At 38.2% G+C, this 18,972-nt stretch overlaps 1 protein-coding gene across 4 annotated transcripts in view; it reads right to left on the bottom strand.

Annotated features, from left to right (window-relative positions):
- STXBP6 (syntaxin binding protein 6) overlaps positions 1 to 18,972 on the bottom strand; it is a 238,706-nt gene that overhangs the window by 146,659 nt on the left and 73,075 nt on the right. For 3 of the 4 annotated variants that reach the window (XM_019010233.3, XM_055361144.2, XM_063697724.1), the window contains exon 2: positions 16,564 to 16,749. The exons of the other annotated variant lie outside the window; for it this stretch is intronic. In XM_019010233.3, the coding sequence (XP_018865778.1) occupies positions 16,564 to 16,717 (154 nt within the window). In that variant the 5' untranslated portion in view covers positions 16,718 to 16,749. The remainder of the gene's footprint in view (positions 1 to 16,563; positions 16,750 to 18,972) is intronic. 4 annotated transcript variants of the gene reach the window in all.

The raw sequence follows: 18,972 nt of genomic DNA, 5'->3' as shown, positions 1-18,972 counted from the left end.
ACAAAGAACTCTATCTTTTTAAAACTCATTAGAAATATGGAAAAATGATGCTCTACAAAGTACCTCTCATAAAAACAAAACAAAGTTCTAATTGGATTCAATGCGGTTAGGCTAAAAATAGAATAATCCAACTTATAAATCTAAATATTTCAATACAAAGCTCTTTTTAATATTGCACATACAAAAGTACTTATAATGCTCACTACATTGTATAACACCAAGCACTGTATCCTCAAAAGACTTTATGTACCATCATCCAATTCCTACCTCGAGGCAAAAATTAAACTGGTCACAGGAAAATTTAAACTCATTTCTGCAAAACTCTCCCCCTGCTTGTGACCTATAAGGTATTTCCAGCCCAGACTCAAAGAGCTCATTTTATGGGGAAGAAGATTCCTTTCTTCCACTGACCTCAACTTTACAGACCTGTATTGTAGCTCAAAATAAAATTAGATTTTGGAAGGAAAAGGGTTTGAAATATTATGTAGAAAAATATTGGCAACAAGATTCCTGGCATATCACAGCCTTAAAGCTAGAGAATTTTATCTGGAAGGCTGGCTACACAGTAATTTTAAAAAAACACCATAAACACACTTTTTGTAACTGAAGAAGACATTTATAATCCTAAGTGACCTCGGTTAGTAAGTCAATTTAGGAAAATGAGTAATGCAAGGCTCTTTAGTATCAAGTTGCATTTTTTTCTGTAATACTCTCCATTAGAATGCAAAAACCAACAGAAGCCAAATTAAATGAAATCAAAGTCCATTTAACAGAGTGTCCTCTAAATTCAAGGTAAAGACCATTACTATCTGAAAGGTTCCAAGCAAGAGTCCTTAAATATTAACAAAGAAGAGTCCTTACGTATCAACAAAGAACAAATGAATGCTTCCAACAGACACATAAGGAAATAAGTGCTCTAGAACAATGATCTAAACAGGAGGTCCCAGTGTTTGTCATAATGCGTCTATCAACCCCAGTTACAATTATCCAGGAAGGTGTAAAATGGGTGATAGTCGTTGATCAATAAATCTTCTCAGTGTTACTATTACCACCACCACTACCACTAGTTCTAGCAGAGTTGCCACTTTCTGCAAAAACAAATCTCTTCAAGGGAAGGGGTTTAAGCAACACATCAGTCTTCAAAGGTTTTTGTAAACTGTATTATTTCTTTACTAACATATCAGATCAGTCACTCTGAGGAACTGTGTTTTTAATAGTCTTGGTAAGGGAAGAGAAAGGGCCATCTTAGAGTGAAGGAACAGTGGCCAAGCATGGTGGTTTGCAAAGACAAGCCCTGGGAAGCAAAGGGCACAAGAGGAGAATGGTAGTTGGACAGGTCACCTGAGTGAGGAGCAACAGCGATGGGGAGAACACAGAGCAATCTCTCCTTCAGACCATTTCAGAAACCTGTCAGAAAATCAGGTCCAATCTCAGAGCTATGTTATTTTAAAAAAACAAAAGTGATATTTTTAACAGTTCCCAATTTCATGGAAAAGGAGTATTGTGACTTAACGTTTATCTTCAGGTAAGACGTGGCACATGTAAATGTTTTTGGAGACACAATATTTGAATTCTAGTTCAAAAAAATTCCTTCCCAAAAAGGGTTGGCATAGCAGTGCTACAAGGATCTATACAGTCCTTACATATAAAGTATAACAACTGACAAAGGGCAATAATTATGTGCAAAAAGGTGAAGGCACTAGCCCAAACGGAATTGCTCATAAGAGAACCAAGAACTTTGCTGTATCAGCCAAGAATGAGACTCCCTTGGATGAATCCATAAATGTCAGGTCCAGAAAGGAAATGTAGGTTTCCCTTTTTTAAACAGTACAAAAGGCCAAGAAGCTTTAGAACTAAACAAACCAGGCCTGACCTCATAACAGTGTACTAAAAGCAAAGCCACAGATGTTTACATCTAGTCCAAATCAAGCCTAATATTAGAACTGAAACAAATAATTGTCTCAGCCAGATTTCAGGTTCCAAAAGGAGAGCAGACAACCCCTGAAAGGAGAACCATCATTTGCAGCTGCTAAGTGCTAAGCACTGTGACAGGCTTCTTGCATATGTTAGGACACTTAGTCCACAGAGCAGCTGAATCTGTATCCCAAAGAAAGCCATGGAATCTGGGGGCAGATTGAGAGCAAGGACTTGGGGCTGAGACTGAGTCCAAAGAGCAGTTATATGCTCACTACTGTGAGCAATTACCTCTGAAGCCAAACGTTTGACAACAGTTGATCACAGGTCACTGGCCAGAAGTTATATGTACTGTAGCAAAGGTTTCTACCTCTTAGGACTCTAGCCTGGGGTCTCTAACCATGACTATGCCTCCCTTCAATAAAAAATTTATGACCGTTAACCCCCAATGGATGCATATTTTAAATTATATACATGAACTACTATTCTACTATATTATGGTAATTATAAAGCATATATGAAACATGTAAGTTAGAGAACAATTATATTTTAAATTTTAAATTGAAATTTTAATATTTTATTCTCCTAACCCAATGGATCAGGCAGTGTATCACATTTAGAGACTAGCTTTTTTGGCCTTTCTCTTCCAAAACACTCCCGATGGGCACGTTCTGCTTCATGGGTCCCCAAGTCTAGGAAGAACTGACAGAAGTGGAATAGGTCTGCACATTTGGCCTTTACAGCTGAACCCATATTCAGTTTCTTACAATAATCAAACTTGAGAAGAAAGAGAGCCACTTCTTTGATCATTAATAGATAGGCTCTTGCCAAGAGTGGTACAAATTGTTCTTGCATACAGATATGAAAAGGAATGTCACAGAGACATATATCTTCAAATTCAGCTTGGCCACTAATCACATCTCTTTCTCATCTAACCCCACTTCAACCAAAGTCAAAAATTAAACTGGAAAGATCTGAACATGTTCTTTTTTCTTCTTTTGCCTGACTGTAGTGATTCTGTGATGTCAGGCAAAGCATCCAGTTTCTGCAGGCCCCATTTTTTCGTGTAAACATTGGCATTAGCTTTGAGAATGACTAAGGATTCTTGTGTACATAAAAATCTAAAGTTCTAAAAAAAATTCCTAAGTCAGTTTTCCTAATATGGCATTTATATACTATGGAATATTATGCAGCTATAAAACTAACACAGGAACAGAAAACAAAATACCACATGTCACTTTTAAGTGGGAGCTAAATGACGAGAATCACGGAGACAAAGAAGGGAACAACAGACACCGGGGTCGAGTTGAGGCTGGAAGGTGGGAGAAGGGAGAGGAACAGAAAAAATAACTATTGGGTAATAGGCTTAGTACCTAGGTGATAAAACAATCTGTGTAACAAACCCCTGTGGCACAAGTTTACCTATATAACAAACATGCATGAACCCCAAATAAAAGTTAAAAAAATTAATAGGAACAGATTTCAGAACTAAAAACAAAAAAAAAATAAAAAGAATATTATGCAGCTATAGAAAAGAATGAACATGGATGGAGGCCATTATTCTAAGTGAAGTAACTCAGAAACAGAACATCAAATACAGAATGTTCTCACTTATAAGTGAGAGCTAAACAATGGGTACACATGGACATAAAGATGGAAATGACAGATACTGGGGACTCTAAAAGGCAGCAGGGTGGAAAGGAATGAGGATTTAAAAATTACCTATCCAATACAATGTTCACTATTTGAATGATGGGTTCACTAGAAACCCAAGCTCCACCAGTGTGCAATATATCCACGTAACAAACTGGCACGTGTACCCTGTAAATCTAAACTAAAAAAAATAATTTTTTGAAAAGTTAATTTTTCTCACCCTGGTTTCTCTCTATGTTCAAATGTTGGCTGTGATATAATGTGAAATGTGAATCATTAATTAAATGTACTGACCTAGGAAAAAAACATAAATATGTTTGGTTGACATTTACCACTTCTCCCATCCCTCATCTAACAATAATATAGTAGAAGATGCAGATGTCTGATGGATTCCTAACTGAACCAGACCAAATGCATGAGGTACCTCTTTTGCAGAACATAGGACTGAGTCTAGGTAAGACACCTTCTTCTCCTCTTTTTCTCTGCAAACACAGACAGAATCACACATGCACAGTACCCTTATATATACCTGCAAATGTATATAGAGATCAAATAATGGCATAACCCTAAAGCGAGCAGGCATTATAAGCATCTCAAAGAGAACCTGGTGTAGACCATGTTAAATATTATAGGGATTGTTAACTGGTTGTTAAGCGCACAAAGTACAAGATATTTTATTTATTTATTTATTTATTATTTTCGAGACAGAGTCTCGCTCTGTCACCCAGCCTGGAGTGCAGTGGCACAATCTGTGCTCACGGCAACGTCTGCCTCCCAGGTTCAAGCAATTCTCCTGCCTCTGCCTCCCAAGTAGCTGGGATTACAGGCATACGCCACTACACCTGGCTAATTTTTTTTATTTTAATAGAGATGGGGTTTCTCCACGTTGGCCAGGCTGGTCTCGGACTCCTGACCTCAAGTGATCCGCCCGCCTCAGCCTCCCAAAGTGCTGGGATTACACGTGTCAATTATAATAATATTGTCAAATACAATAAAATTGACAAGATATTTTATTTTTAAGAGGTTCTGGTGGACTGGGGTTTTAAAATAAGTTAATTTTTGGCTCATGGCAGAGCACTAAGCAGGGCACAGAGAAGAACGATTCCAGTCCCATCCTACCACTCACTAGCAGTGTGAATGTTTCCTCTAACAGTTATCCATGTGTTCCTTAGTTTTCTCATTGTAAGATGGGTATTCTTTTTTTAAAGCAAGACCAAGATCATTATTTCTCCCGGTGAAAACTGAAAAAAAAAAAATCCAGCAATAGATGAATGATCAAATATTGTATGGTACTCAAGGTGACATTAAAATTATCTTTATAATAAGTATATAAGAAATAAAATTCTTGTTACCATGTTAAATTAAAAAGGAGAACAAAATTATACCTAGATATTATAAAACAGGAGAAGTATTAAAAAACATGAATCCTGAAAATCAAAGCCATGATTTTCCCATTTTTTTCCCCTTGGTTTCATGTTTTTTATAAATAATATGTATACATTTAGAGGAGGCACATTCTCAAAAATCATGGATCCAAGAACACAGTTGACTCTGACCTGTCCACAAGATAGAAAGGATTCTGAACAGAGGTATAACCCATGTAATTACTGCTTGCGTGCGTTAGCTAGAAAACAGATGAGGGTGGCTAATGCTTCCTTTCAGGAAGATGAAAACTTGAATCTCAAGGAATGAAGGCCAGGTATATTCTTGCTATCTCGAAACCATTTGCCGAGACCCTATATGCTTCTCAGAGCAGTATACTTGTTAAACTGATAAACACATCAAAATGCAGTGTAGCATGAGGTCTACAACCTCAGCCACGTGGGATCCACACAAAGTGGATGAAGAATAATTCGTGTGAAAAGGGTGGAGGTGAGACAGTATGAAAATCCTCAGAGAGGTTAAAACTGAAAAACAAGAATCCAGTTTCCATTTTTCTCTGGAAAGCCCTCTTTAAGGAAATGTAGAATTGAAAACGGTTACAATGAGAAAACAACACTTGGGGAACGTTTTGATATATTCAAGGCCTATTAAATGATCACTTGTTACTCCATTCAATGAACTCTTTCTTCAAGAGAAACACTCAGGTACTTCACAATTTTAAGATAACCGCTTTCCATTGTAGGCCACAATGGAAGCATTTATAAATTGCTCATTTTGAATGATTCTAAAAGTCTGAATACATTAGAGAAATCTGCATTTTCCTATTGGTAATTGGTCCAATAGGTAGAATAAAATCTCCTGCTCAGTAACCTGATGGATTCCAAGGGAATTAAAAGACCACCCAGTAGCATCTTAGTGTGTGTGAATAACATGCAAGTTTCTAAAAAAAAAAGGCAAAACAAGTACCAGCCACTATAACCCAGAGTGAATGTGTGAGCTCACATCCTGGAGCTCAAACCCAGAAAGCGAGCCCAGAGTTCAGGCAGTCTCAGCTCTTACAGAGGCGCAGCAGGAGTGGGATTATGCCCAATTCCCCCCACCCAGACACTTCATTTGTTCCACGAGGATGCTGTGATCAAAGCACTGGGAACAGAAAGGAGGTACCTACAACAGTCTCTACTCTCTAGAGGCTGACAGTCTATGGGAGTAAACAGAAAGCCAACTGACAAAGCCCAGCAATGCTAAGTGCTATTACAGAGATGACATGGGAGGCCAGAGGGGGCACATGCTCATGCTCAGAGCACGGTAACTACCTAGTCGTCTATTCTCTATGGTATTGGACAGCTTGGCAACCTCACTGTGCTTGTGGCTAATAGTTTCTTCTGGAAAATTCTGCATATGGTTTAGCATGACTAGAACTGAGCTGGAAATGTCAGTCATTCGTATTCTCTCTCCCTCCCTGTCTCTTCTTCATGGAAGCTGAGTACCTACTATGTATCAGGCATTACATATGCACCTATAGTTCAGTTACTCCTCAAAATACCCTGTGAATTATTGCCATTTTATAGATGAGAAAACTGAGTTTCAAAGACATGACAGAACTAGTACAGTTCTCATTCTGTGTGTGTGTGTGTGTGTGTGTGTGTGTGTGTGTGTGTGTGTGTGTGTGTGTGTGTGTAAAGGAAGGGTAACAGGAAAGAGTCGGAGAAACAAGAACCTGATCTGGGCTGAGAAGCTGGGTCCACAGGCATTTGTATCAGCCTCTCCCACTTCTGATGTTTGCTCAACAGTGAACTTGACTGACCTCAGAGAACGTTTTGTTTTGTTTTGTTTTAATTTTTCTTTTGATCCAGTAAAGATAGGTGTAGGAAAATAACATCTCCCATTTCAGGGACAGGACCTCGATTGACTAACCCAGTTCTAACTCCCTGTGAAGCAGGATAAAGACGCCTAAACACAAAGGGCTTCTGCACCCAATATACCCAGTACTGTGCAAATATTCATGACATTAGAGTGGAAATTTTCAAACTCTAAAATAGAACAGCAGTGTGATGCCACCTAGTATTCTAACTTTGGGGAAAAACAATGTTGGAATCTAGGTAATCGAGAGTAGACTGGTTTAAAAATGGCGGGTCAGAATGACCTTGAGATTCCTGTCAGGAGTGGGACACAGACTGGAGAGGATGCAAACCAGAGAGGGAATGGGGAAAAAATGTAGGGAAGGAGAGGGAGAAAACCCCCAAGGCCAGGTCTGGGTTATCGTGTGATTTTGCTTCACATGACATGGGTCACGGATGCCTGTCATACATACATATTAACATGTTTTTTTTTTTTCTTTTTGCTGTTGTCTTATAAATGTCTTGAGTCTGTTCCTGAGAGGCAGACTTTAGGATTAGATTATTTATTATTATTTCAATGGGTTTTTTGGGGGTAAAGGTGGTGTTTGTCATTAACATGTTTTTAAAAAGCTACAGATGAACAATCTTTGTGTGGCAAGAACCATTAGTGGGATAGTGAGTATCCCACTAATGATGAGATAATAGTATTGCTCATAAAGCTGAATACCTTCCACATATCATGCATTACACACACATATACACAGTTCAGTTATTCTTCAAAATACCCTATATATTTAATGCAGGGATATAGATATTAATGCCATTTTATAGATGAGAAAACTGAATTTCAAAGACATGAAGAGCTAGTACAGTCAGCGTTTTACCATAAGTCAGTCTTCTGCCTAACCTGTGTTCTTCTATAACTGGGGTGGGAATTCTCCCAGGGAGCAACAGGTGCCTCCGACTATAGCTTACTGACAAAAGCCTCACTACCACAGCAAGGTGCACTAATTTCTCAAAGTGTTAACCTAGAAAATCACCCAAAGAATGCATCTATGTGGCTTAAAACAGTGCCTTCTTGGTAGGCTGCTGTTTAGGATGTCTGCCAGGTACACAGTGCCTTGCCAGCCACATGCCAGAAGGACAGCTGCCTTAGTTTGCAATCTCCCTAACCACCACTTGCTCTACCTTTGCAATTAGTCAAAACTAATCAAAACGAACATAAGTGAGTGAGCTGTGAAACTCCTGTTCTTAACAGTGGGCTGTGTGGTGGGAGAGCACACAGATGGAGTTTCCTTTTTAAATGAAATATTTGGCACCAGCCTCTGTTAAGAGTTTTCCCTTGTTTCCATCTGGTTTTAGTATTGGAACACATACATGAGAGAATGGAAAAAGAAAACTCTGTTGGCGTGCTAAACCACTAGAAAAGCTGAAGTCACTGACAGCACATCCTCTAAATCCTCCGAGATTAGCACACTCTGCTCAAGGAATGTTGTCACATTGTTTTTAAGGGAGGGGAGAGTTCTGTTCTCCAGATCTAGCCCTGTCTTGGAAAAAAAAAAAAAATGACAAGTGTGTCTACTTTGGAGTCAGATGGACCCAGGCGTGAGTCAGCACCCTCATTACTTAGCCACCTGACCCTAGGCAGTGCATCTACCAGCATTAAGCCTCAGCTATTTCATCTGTAAAGTAGAAATAACAAGAGAAGGCTGTTGTGAGGATTAAATGAGATGATACCTATTCAATGCTTACTTATCTATTTTCGAACTTTCCTAATCACAAGGTTTTAGGAAAGACAAATGTTATTATCACTGGTTTTCACAGGAAGATATCTAGAACCACCAAGGAAACTCTAAAAAAATTTCAGGCATCTATTTTTTCTACTACACAACAGAAGAAAACAAATTCATATTTGGCAGTGTCCCTGCCAGGAGTCTCTCCAAATTTCCCCAGGGAGTTCATTTGCTCTCTAAGAGTCAAATATATCTACTAACAGTGTCACTGTAATATGTGAATTTCTTAACACCCCAGTTGTTGGTATACAGGACTGTCACCACCCAGCCAAAACCAACCAAAGCCTAAACCTGTAGGAGACCAGAGTAATATCGAGACATGATTTCACTAAAGCCGTATGAGAGGGTAAGAAAAGGCGTTTGGTTTGGCAAGTCTTTTCTCACACAATCCCTACGCCTACAAGAGAAGGAGAGCACAGCACAGTGGATAAGGGAGTAGGCTCTAGAATCAAACCTGGGTTCAAGTCCTTGTTTTGTCACTCACTAGCTGAGGATCTTGGGCAGGCTAATTTGCCTCTACATGCTCAGTTTCCTCATCTACAAATAAGAACTATTATCTACCTCATAGCACTGCTGTAAGGATTAAAGGAGTTAACATGTGGAAAGGGTACAGAATATGTCTGAACTCAATAAATACCACAACTACTATTATTATTACTATTACTGATCCCAAAGCAGGCTGATGCCACCCTGACTGTATGAGCACTGAAGGATGTGATGGGTGCATGGCAGGTGCTGCCCTGCAGGTCATTTAAAATTATACCTGGTGGCCAAACCTACTGAACTAGAAAATGTTTCAGAGGAAAACCCTCTCCTTTTCACTTCATGTAACCAATGGCTATTGTTTTACAAATGCTTTAATCAAATGTGTCTGTGCACATATCCTAGAAGAGCCAAATGCTCAATAAATGGTATAACAAAGGCTATTGCATATTTATAAAATTAAAAAGGATGTAAGAAAACTCACAATCAAGGCACTGAGAATAACTTTGTTTTTTTATTGCCTTGTCTTCTAGAGTTAAAGTTTTATAGCTGGATGTACGCACCAAATCTCTATAATAAAGAGACAAAAGGCTTACCCTGATATATATTCCAATGTAGGAAAGTCTATTAATCAATAACCTCAGAAATGAGATAGAATGACACCGTGGAGGCCAAAAGCGTTCTACATCTCTATCAATTGTGAAGAGTCAGAAAGGAATCTACCATTTAAAACACGGTCCTCTCCACCACACCCCTCCCAAGTGAATTAGAAGAAATGAGGTGCTGTGGCAGTTGCACACGGCCATGGGTCAGGGACCAGGTGGATGTCTGACTCTGCCACTTCCAAAATGGTGACCTCGGGAGATCATGACCTCTGATGAACACTGGTTCCTTGATCTCTGAAATGAGGAACATACCACCCAATAAATAGGGATGCTGCAGGGATTAACTGGAATTAAATAATATAATATGCATAAGATGAATACTTTTAACTTTTATATAATTTTTTAAATTTTCTTAATTTCCATAATGTTCACTATTTATATAATAAAGAATACATATATATATATAAAATTATTGCAGTTGGTTTGCACTTCCTCTTTCACTGCTAATACCTTTGTGTGCCTCTGACTTCAGTGTGAATTTCTTCGTTTTTCCTGGATAAAAACTCTTGAAAAGTCAACCTACCACTGCTGAATAAACCATTTCTACCAAGGTCAAATTTCATCTGTCTTGTCTCTTCCCTCTCTTCTAATATTTATAGACTTTGAGATGAGAGCTGGTCTGAATTAGAAAGTAGATAAACAGAGTTTCTCTCCTATGCCAGATCACTGACAATTAAATTTGGTTACCCTAATTCCAGTAACAACCTGTAAAGAATTTTCTCAAACCCTCATAAATGTGTAAGTGGTGATATTAACTACCTGGATTCTTCTCTACATGACATACATGAAATAAGAGTGAAATTTGGTATAAAACTTCCATGGGGGTTCAGATCCCTAGAATCTCAGAACCCAAATAAACCTGAATCTAACTACTCTGAATTTTTCAAGTGAATAAACTAAAGCCCAGAAAAATCAGATGTTTGACCATGGCCAGACAAAAGAAAGAAATTAAAGAAGTTTTTAATAAAATTGAGTATCAAAAATATATCATTATGTCAGATATCCCAATAAGACAACCCAGAGCATACCCCAGGAAAACAGTAAAACTTCTCAACCTTAGCTTCAGAAGTTCTTGCACAACACTTTCAAAATACAGATTAGCTTCCCCACCAGCCCCCCGTGCTGCATTAGAACCAGGCCATCTGTACTTTGAGAAATTCTAGAGGGTATTATAAGGAACACCTAGGGCTGCCAATCACTGAGATAAAGGGCAGTATTGGCAGGTTCTACGCTCCTAATACATGTCATTACCTTCCATGGGTATCTATTTACATAAATTATTTCATCAAAAAGCATTCAGAACTTTTTCCTAAAGAAAATTTTGCTCTCCCTACAAATCTAAAACCATTTTGAAAAGATTAAGATTTTCTGTTTCAACAAAACATGTAAAAGAATGTACTAATCACAAAAATTAAAGCTCCCACATGCTCCTTCTCTGGGGATGAGTAGCAGCCAAGGGAAGATTTTCACCCACTTATGGATATAAAGGGTAGCATCATATATTACACACACATAATTAAAACAGGATCCAGAAAATAGATTTTAAACATGAAATTACAGAATGTTTGGTAGGTAACTGATGTCTAATAACAAACTGATTTTAACTTAGCATGTTTCTAGTTTAGCTTTATAGACCCATATTACCATGGACAACTGACTATAGACATCGTTGTGGGTAGGGCTTGCTTTACACTTTGAATGTGTTAACAGTTCTAAGTTAGAAATAAAGTCTACAGTATAATCAGGTACGTAGTAAACAAAAAACTCAAACACATTTTCCATTAAGCATCTATTGTCCCTATTGAGCAATGTGCTGGGTGCTATAAGGAATTTATCATATTAGCTCCAGTCTTTGAGCAACCTAATCCACATGAGTGAGCAAGAATGAAAAGACAGCACAAAATAAAGATTTTGTATGTAGACAGACCAGACGCAAGCACAGGTTTAGATGATACACAGCTGCTTCTATCAGAGTGTTCAAAAAGGCCACTGGAATAACCTCTCATGCCTATAAAGGAGAGGATTAGTTTCCACCCACCTTAGGAGGTGCATGGAGATAATGAGGTTAATATTTCCCACTAGCGACTCTGTAAAAGTGTTTCTAAAGTAATCAATTTCAGCCGGGTGTGGTGGCTCATGCCTGTAATCCCAGCACTTTGGGAGGCTGAGGTGGACGGATGGCCTGAGGTCGGGAACTCGAGACCAGCTTGGCCAACATGGTGAAACGCCATCTCTACTAAAAATACAAAATCAGTTGGGTGCAGTGGTGTGCGCCTGTAATCCCAGTTACTCAGGAGGCTGAGGCAGGAGAACTGCTTGAACCTGGGAGGTGGAGGTTGCAGTGAGCTGAGATCGCGCCACTGCACTCCAGCCTGGGCAACAGAACGAGACTCCGTCTCAAAAAAAAAAAAAAAATCAATTTCATTGAAATTTATTTATATATAATAAAATACAACCACTTTAAGTGTGCAGCCTGATGAGCTGTCAAAAATGTATACACCTACGTAATCAACACCACAATCAACAAACAGAACACCTAATATCACTGCAAAAAATTGCCTCAGGCCCCTTCTCAGTCAATCCTGCCACTACATCTTACTTTTGTCTGTTCTAGAATGTCATATAAATAGAGTCACATAGTATATTGATGCTTCTGTCTGTTTTTTTTTTCACACAACATGCTTTTGAGATTCATCCATGTTGCTACATATATTGGTAGTTCATTTCTTTTTACTGCAAGGTAGTATTCCACTGCAAAAATGTAAAATAATTTGTTTATGCATTTAATATGTAGATGGGTATTTATTTCTGGGTTTGGGTTATTATGAATGAGACTGTTATGAATACTTGTGTATAAGTCTTTAGGTGGATGTATGTTTTTATTTTTTCTCTTGAGTATATGCCTAGGAATGGGGTGCATGTTTGACTTTATAAAAAACTGCCAAGTTGTTCACTAACGCAGTCATACCATTTTTACATTCCCATCAGCAAAGTATGAGAGCTCAAATTGCTTCGCATGTTAACACTTGGTATTGTCAGTATTTTTAATTTTAGTCATTGCTGAAAAGAAAAAGCAGAAACCAATGCTTTAAGAATGTTAATCACAGAGGCATCTCAGTACATAAGCACTTGTATATATCATTCAAGAAGTCAATCAATCCGTGATTCCAGTGAGAAACACTCAAATCCTATCCCAAGACACCATAATGAACCAGAGAGATTATTTTTCTCCTTATAGAATTAAACCTAAATAACCCAAGAAAGATCATCTTATTTATCCCACTCCAGCACCTTTTTCGGATACCTCCAGAGGATATTTAAACCGCTCTGAAAATAATAAGTCTTATGATCACAGACCTCTAACTCTGATCATAAACTGTACTAGATATTGGGAAAAAAATCACACAAAGAAAAGTTAGTAAAAGACATTGGATATATATGAAACACCCATGTCTAGATGCATATTTTGGCAAGCTTTTAAAGTAGTGATACTTCTCCCTTTTTTAAAATTTAATGCTTCACGCCGTTTCAAGAATGGTTAAAAATTATTTGCAGACATTGTCCTAATTTGGACAAAGTTTGCCAGTTCAAAATGAATAGCTGGTTTTCATCAACCAAACCACAATAGTTGAAGGGCCTGGCCTCCCAGAAGGCGTAGGCAGTTCACACTAATAGCAGGAAGAAGATTTTCATTCCAGGGCTCAGCTTTCACTTCACAGACTCCTATGAGAGCTGAGCTACAAAGAGGTCATCCCTAGACTGAATAGGAGAATAGGAGAAATTCAAAATCCTGCTTAGTTTTTTAATGAACCTGCCATTCCCTCTGCCTGGAATGCCCTCTCACCCACACAATCCTCTTTTCAAAACCAGTGAAGCCCTACTTTTCTCAAAACTCTTGGTTCTCCAAACCAGGCCAAATTCTCTGCATACATGCTTTCACATCATTGTATTTTTTTTTTAATCTTTCACAGTTTATAACTATGTTTATTTTAGTGATGGATTAATGTCTATTGCTACTTGCCCACCAAATTAGGTAAGCTGCATGAATTCTTCTCATAGCGGTACCCACGGAACATAGAATGCTTGGCACAGAAAAGTTCTTAATAAATATTTGACTAATTAATTGCTAATTAAAACATTACCTTATCAGGGATGTAACTGATATGCCTCTAAGCTTCGCACAAGTTAAAAAATAAAGGTGGCTGCTTCTTCGTCGCTTACAAGAAAAATCAAACTGCAAAAATCTTGGGTGTCAAAGTTGCCTGCCCTTCTCCTGCCCCCATTTCCACTACACTGTCTGCTTAAATGTCAGATCTACTTTATCAATCTATCCTCTCAAGATTCAAAACCATGAAAAGACTGAAGAACAAAACATTTTCCTCCATCAGAATGCAACAAAAAAGCAATTCTCATAGTTTTGGACTTTAAACCTGAAGGTCTCGGTAATTTGTAAAGGAAATACAGTTATTCCGTAAGTCCCAGGTCATTATCTTCTATGGCAGGGGAAATGAAATGGTTATGCTATTTCACTGAGATGAGGCTGTTAGAGTCCCTATATCACTCTTGCAGGCTTCATGATCAAAATTAGGCAGACAACAGTATATGCCTAAAATGCAAACAACTTCTTCAATTATACATAGGTACTAGGCATAATTCAAGTAGCTTCTAGACCGTCTACCTTTCTTTCAACTACTCATCTATAAGAAATCTCAATGAAATACTGAGAAAATAGAGCTTAACAAAATTAGAATCACTAGGTATCTATACTAGGCCGATGTTCAGCTCAGCTCAAATGCAAATCAGTCTTTATTTAAGTGTATTCTATTCATTGTTTGCGTAAGCAGAACTCTGGAATCTAAATTTAAGAATATGAAAATATTTTTAAGACCTGGGCTGGGTGTGGTAGCTCATGCCTGTAATCCCAGCACTTTTGGAGGCCAAGGGGAAATGACTGTTTGAAGACCAGCCTGGGCAACATAACAAGACCCCACTGCTACAAAAACTACAAAAATGGTGGTTTGTCCCTGTAATCCCAGCAATTTGGGAGGCCTAAGTAGGAGGATTGCTTGAGCCCAGGAGTTCGAGACCAGCCTAGGCAACAGAGTGAGAACTCATCTTTACAAAAAAATACAAAAATCAGCTGGGCACGGTGTTGTGTGCCTGCAGTCCCAGCTCTCGGGAGGCTGAGGCAGGAGGATCGATTGAACCCAAGGAGGTCAAGGCTACAGTGAGCCATGGTTGTGCTACTACACTCCAGCCTGGGCAACAGAGTGAGACCCTGTCTCAAAACAAAACAAAACACACTTGAATTTCATTAACAAAATTCTAGGAAAGTATTAGGTGAGGCTACTTCTTTCTTCTACTTAGTCACTAGATATTAATTGAGGCCCTAGAATATGCCCGGCACTGCTTAGCGCACTAAAGAAATACAAATATCTTCTGACAATAACCAAATTTTTTTATTAACCTAATCCTTATTTGGAATAAACAGAAACCAATGTTTCAAGGTCAATTCTCTCACACTCATTTAAATAAAAGCTTTCTTCCTTTTTTTTTTTTTTTTTTTTTTTTTGAGACAGAGTCTCACTCTGTCACCCAGGCTGGAGTGCAGTGGTGTGATCTTGGCTCACTGCAACCTCTGCCTCCTGGGTTCAAGCAATTCTCCTGTCTCAGCCGCCTGAGTAGCTGGGAGTACAGGTGAGCGCCATCATGCCTGGCTAATTTTTTTATTTTTAATAGAGACGGGGTTTCACTATGTTGGCCAGGCTGGTCTTGAACTCTTGACCTCAGATGATCCTCCTGCCTCGGCCTCCCAAAGTGCTGAGCATTACAGGCGTGAGCCACCGCGCCTGGCCCTTTGAAAAATAATTCTTACCAAAGTGCTATGTTCTTACTTCATTTTAATCTAAGACACAGTCTTAGAAATTTACATGTTCTTTCTGGTAAAAAGTTACTTTCACCCTAAAATAAATTCTGATAAATGATCAAAGGTTTAATTTTTTAAAAAGCTAGAAATGGGTCCAAAAACATAAAGTTTTATTCCCAAAACTACAATTGAAGGAAAGTTTTTAAAAAGATAAACTAAAATAAGCTTAAATCTTCCATCACTCCATACAAGAAATATTATCAGAAATATCACAAATGCTCCAGGTGTTTAGATTAGCATCACCAGCAACTCCATGAAAAATTTATCCAGATTTTATCTCAAAAATCTTAATACGAATCCATCGTAAATCCCACAGATCTCCTACAATCACAAACAGAAAGAGAAAGAAAAAAAAAAAACAAGATTTAAAGCTTAATAAAACAGATGCCTCTTCTTGACAAGGCAATGGCTGTCAGGCAAAGCAACGACTTGTGAACTGAATCAACCTCCTCACATTCCATAAGGTGCCAATATTTATCTTAAGACAAGTGATTACTGATTATTGGCAACTGTCTAGAAAAACAAAGCCAATGAAAGTCAGGCTGTGAGTAATGACAATTATCCAGATACCAGCAACTGTTCTAAAACGAGAATTCCAGAGGATAGCCCATTCTCTGTCAGTGTCCCCGTGAGGGCAAGTATGGACAAACAAGTCTGCGAAACATTTTACGAAAGCTCTTAATGAACTGGAAAATACACCCGAATTGAACTTCACTACCTTTCCAATACGCGGCAACCTCAAAAACAAAGGTGTCACCAGTAAAGAGGAAGACCAGAGAAACGGGGAAAAGGAGCAAGACAGTGCAGACACCTACAAAACCTGTGAATGTAAACCTCCTGGATACCTCAGAATGAACTGTTTTAAAATAGAAGTTATTTTAATAATATTAATATCTGGTTCTCATTACCTGACAGGCAGATATAAGTTAAATATTCGCCTTGACCTCCAGTTGCCAAGAAAGGAATCTTTTTCTTTGTCCTCCTCTTGACTTGGACAGCTCCCAGCATCCTTTCATCAAGAGGTGCAAAAATTTCCTTGCTGATAGCAGATTTGGCACTCATTGTAGAACAAGTGAGGACAGCACGCAGTGAATCTTTTAAAGAAGGAAAAGAAAGTTGGAATTGACAACATTGTAAGGGCTCATACAATAATCAGCAGCAAGTGAATTTGCAGGTGAAGTAATTTTCAATTTGCAGTTTAATCTCATAATTGCTTGAAATGTATTATAGAAACATTAAAAGCAAGGTCTTCATATTTGTAATAACTATGAAAAAATACAAACAAAAAGCGGGTACTTATTTACTTCCCAAAAATGTCAAACACAATATGAGATGAGTAGTACAAACTGGGATCTGGAAAGTTTGTTAATTACTACCCCAACTGCACCTCCCTCTAACTGGCAAGCAGTACCCACTCTATTCCTGTTCTGTAAGAAACATATTTCACACTTCCAGAAGACAAGTCTTTCCACTGTCCAACAGTCCTTAGAGTCAAGAAATTCTTTATGCCCCTTCAAAATCTCCTTTAATGTAAATCCATTTCCCTAATTCCATTCATAATGGAAATAATTATATCATCTTCTACACAATAACTATACATGCAACAGAAGACCATTAAATTAATACCCTTCTTCTGCCTTTAATCACGCTAAGTAATGAATTCTTATTTATGAGCTTCTTCCAATGGGTTCTAGTTTGCAGTGCTCATCTGCATCTAGTTACCATGCTCTGTACCCTTGACAAACACTCCACATTTTCCTTCAGCCAAAATGGATACATAATTTTAAAAACATATCTGACTAATGCTAAGTATTTTGGAAATGTTACCCAGCAGCTCCCACATGTTATGCTCCTCTGGTTAACTGGCAGTGGATGCCCAATAATTAAGAAAATAAAGCAGTATGATGCTGACTCACAGTGAGTTCCCCCCAGAACATACACATACATAGCCCCCATGTTATATTTAGTTTTCTAAAAGTTTTACTTCCCCAATGGTCTTAACTCTGCTTATTTATATCTATTATGTTCAAAATTGAAATATTAAGCCTGTCATCCAAAAAGATTCTACAGCAACTTGAGTAAACTTTCTCCATTCCATCATCCTAGTCATAAATAGTCTGTGCCCTAATAATGAATAGATATTTGTTCAGGCAATTCAACAAATCAAAATTAAAGGCACAGAGAGGGCCCATGGGTTGGACACGCAGAGTATCAGAGATCCCGCATATGGATCAACAGCATAGCTATCTACAGTAACACAGCTCAAAGAGTTGATCAGACTGCTGTAAAACTGAGCCAGCTGGTTACAAAAACACCTGCTATGTGCCACTTCTATAAGTATTAGAGATACAATAAATAATCAAGATATGGTCCCAGTTCTCCAGGAATTGACTGCTAACTACATCAGAGGTTTCACTTAAATCCAGATAGTTTATAGTAAAAGATCATAGGATCATCCTTCCCAATGCAAGATTCACAAATGCTACCCACACAACTGTTTACCTGTAACCTGTTCACATCTATAACCTCCTGGTAGGAAAGTGATATATTAAAAAAGAACATCTTTCTAGTTAAAGAAATTTCTCCTAGTTTTTATTCTGTAATAGAGCAGGTTTTCTTAGTGACACAAGAATACCTATCTATACATACACAAAGAATATGTATCTAGATATCCTAGAAATTATAGATCTAATACCCACATCTACTTGTGCTCTAATCCCAACATTTTATCATCACCACCAGGTTCTTCATGCTGGCCAAGAACAAAATGACAACAGTGGAGGGGGACCTGTTTTTCAAATGCTGATCACTAACTGATATGCTATGATTTCCTACAAGTTGGTAACAGAATTTCATAATTTACCCCATGACTTTCCTAGGCAAGGTGTTACAATTTATCAGGGACTTTTATTTATTTTTTTTAAAGAAAGAAACACATACTGGTTATTTTCTAGCTCCAAGGCCACTTGCCTCTCACTATTTGGGTACAGGTGAAAAAGAAAGCCAGTGGTAGCACAGTGGCTTCAAACCATTTGATAAGCAATGTAGAAAGCAAGCCAAAGTCCTGAGCTGACTGGGCATTTTTTTTTGTTTGTTTGTTTTGTTTTGTTTTGTTTTGTTTTGAGGCAGAGTCTTGCTCTATCACCAAGGCTGGAGTGCAGTGGTACAATCTTGACTCACTGCAACCTCCACTTCTCCGGTTCAATTGATTCTACTGCCTCAGCCTCCCCAGTAGCTGTGATTACAGGTGCCTACCACCACACCCAGCTAATTTTTGTATTTTTAGTAGAGATAGGATTTCACTATGTTGGCCAGGC

Source organism: Gorilla gorilla, chromosome 15 (assembly GCF_029281585.2).
Source record: "Gorilla gorilla gorilla isolate KB3781 chromosome 15, NHGRI_mGorGor1-v2.1_pri, whole genome shotgun sequence".
Lineage (NCBI taxonomy): Eukaryota > Metazoa > Chordata > Mammalia > Primates > Hominidae > Gorilla > Gorilla gorilla.
Note: the sequence above shows the minus strand (reverse complement) of the source record. Positions and strands in the feature narration are given on the sequence as shown.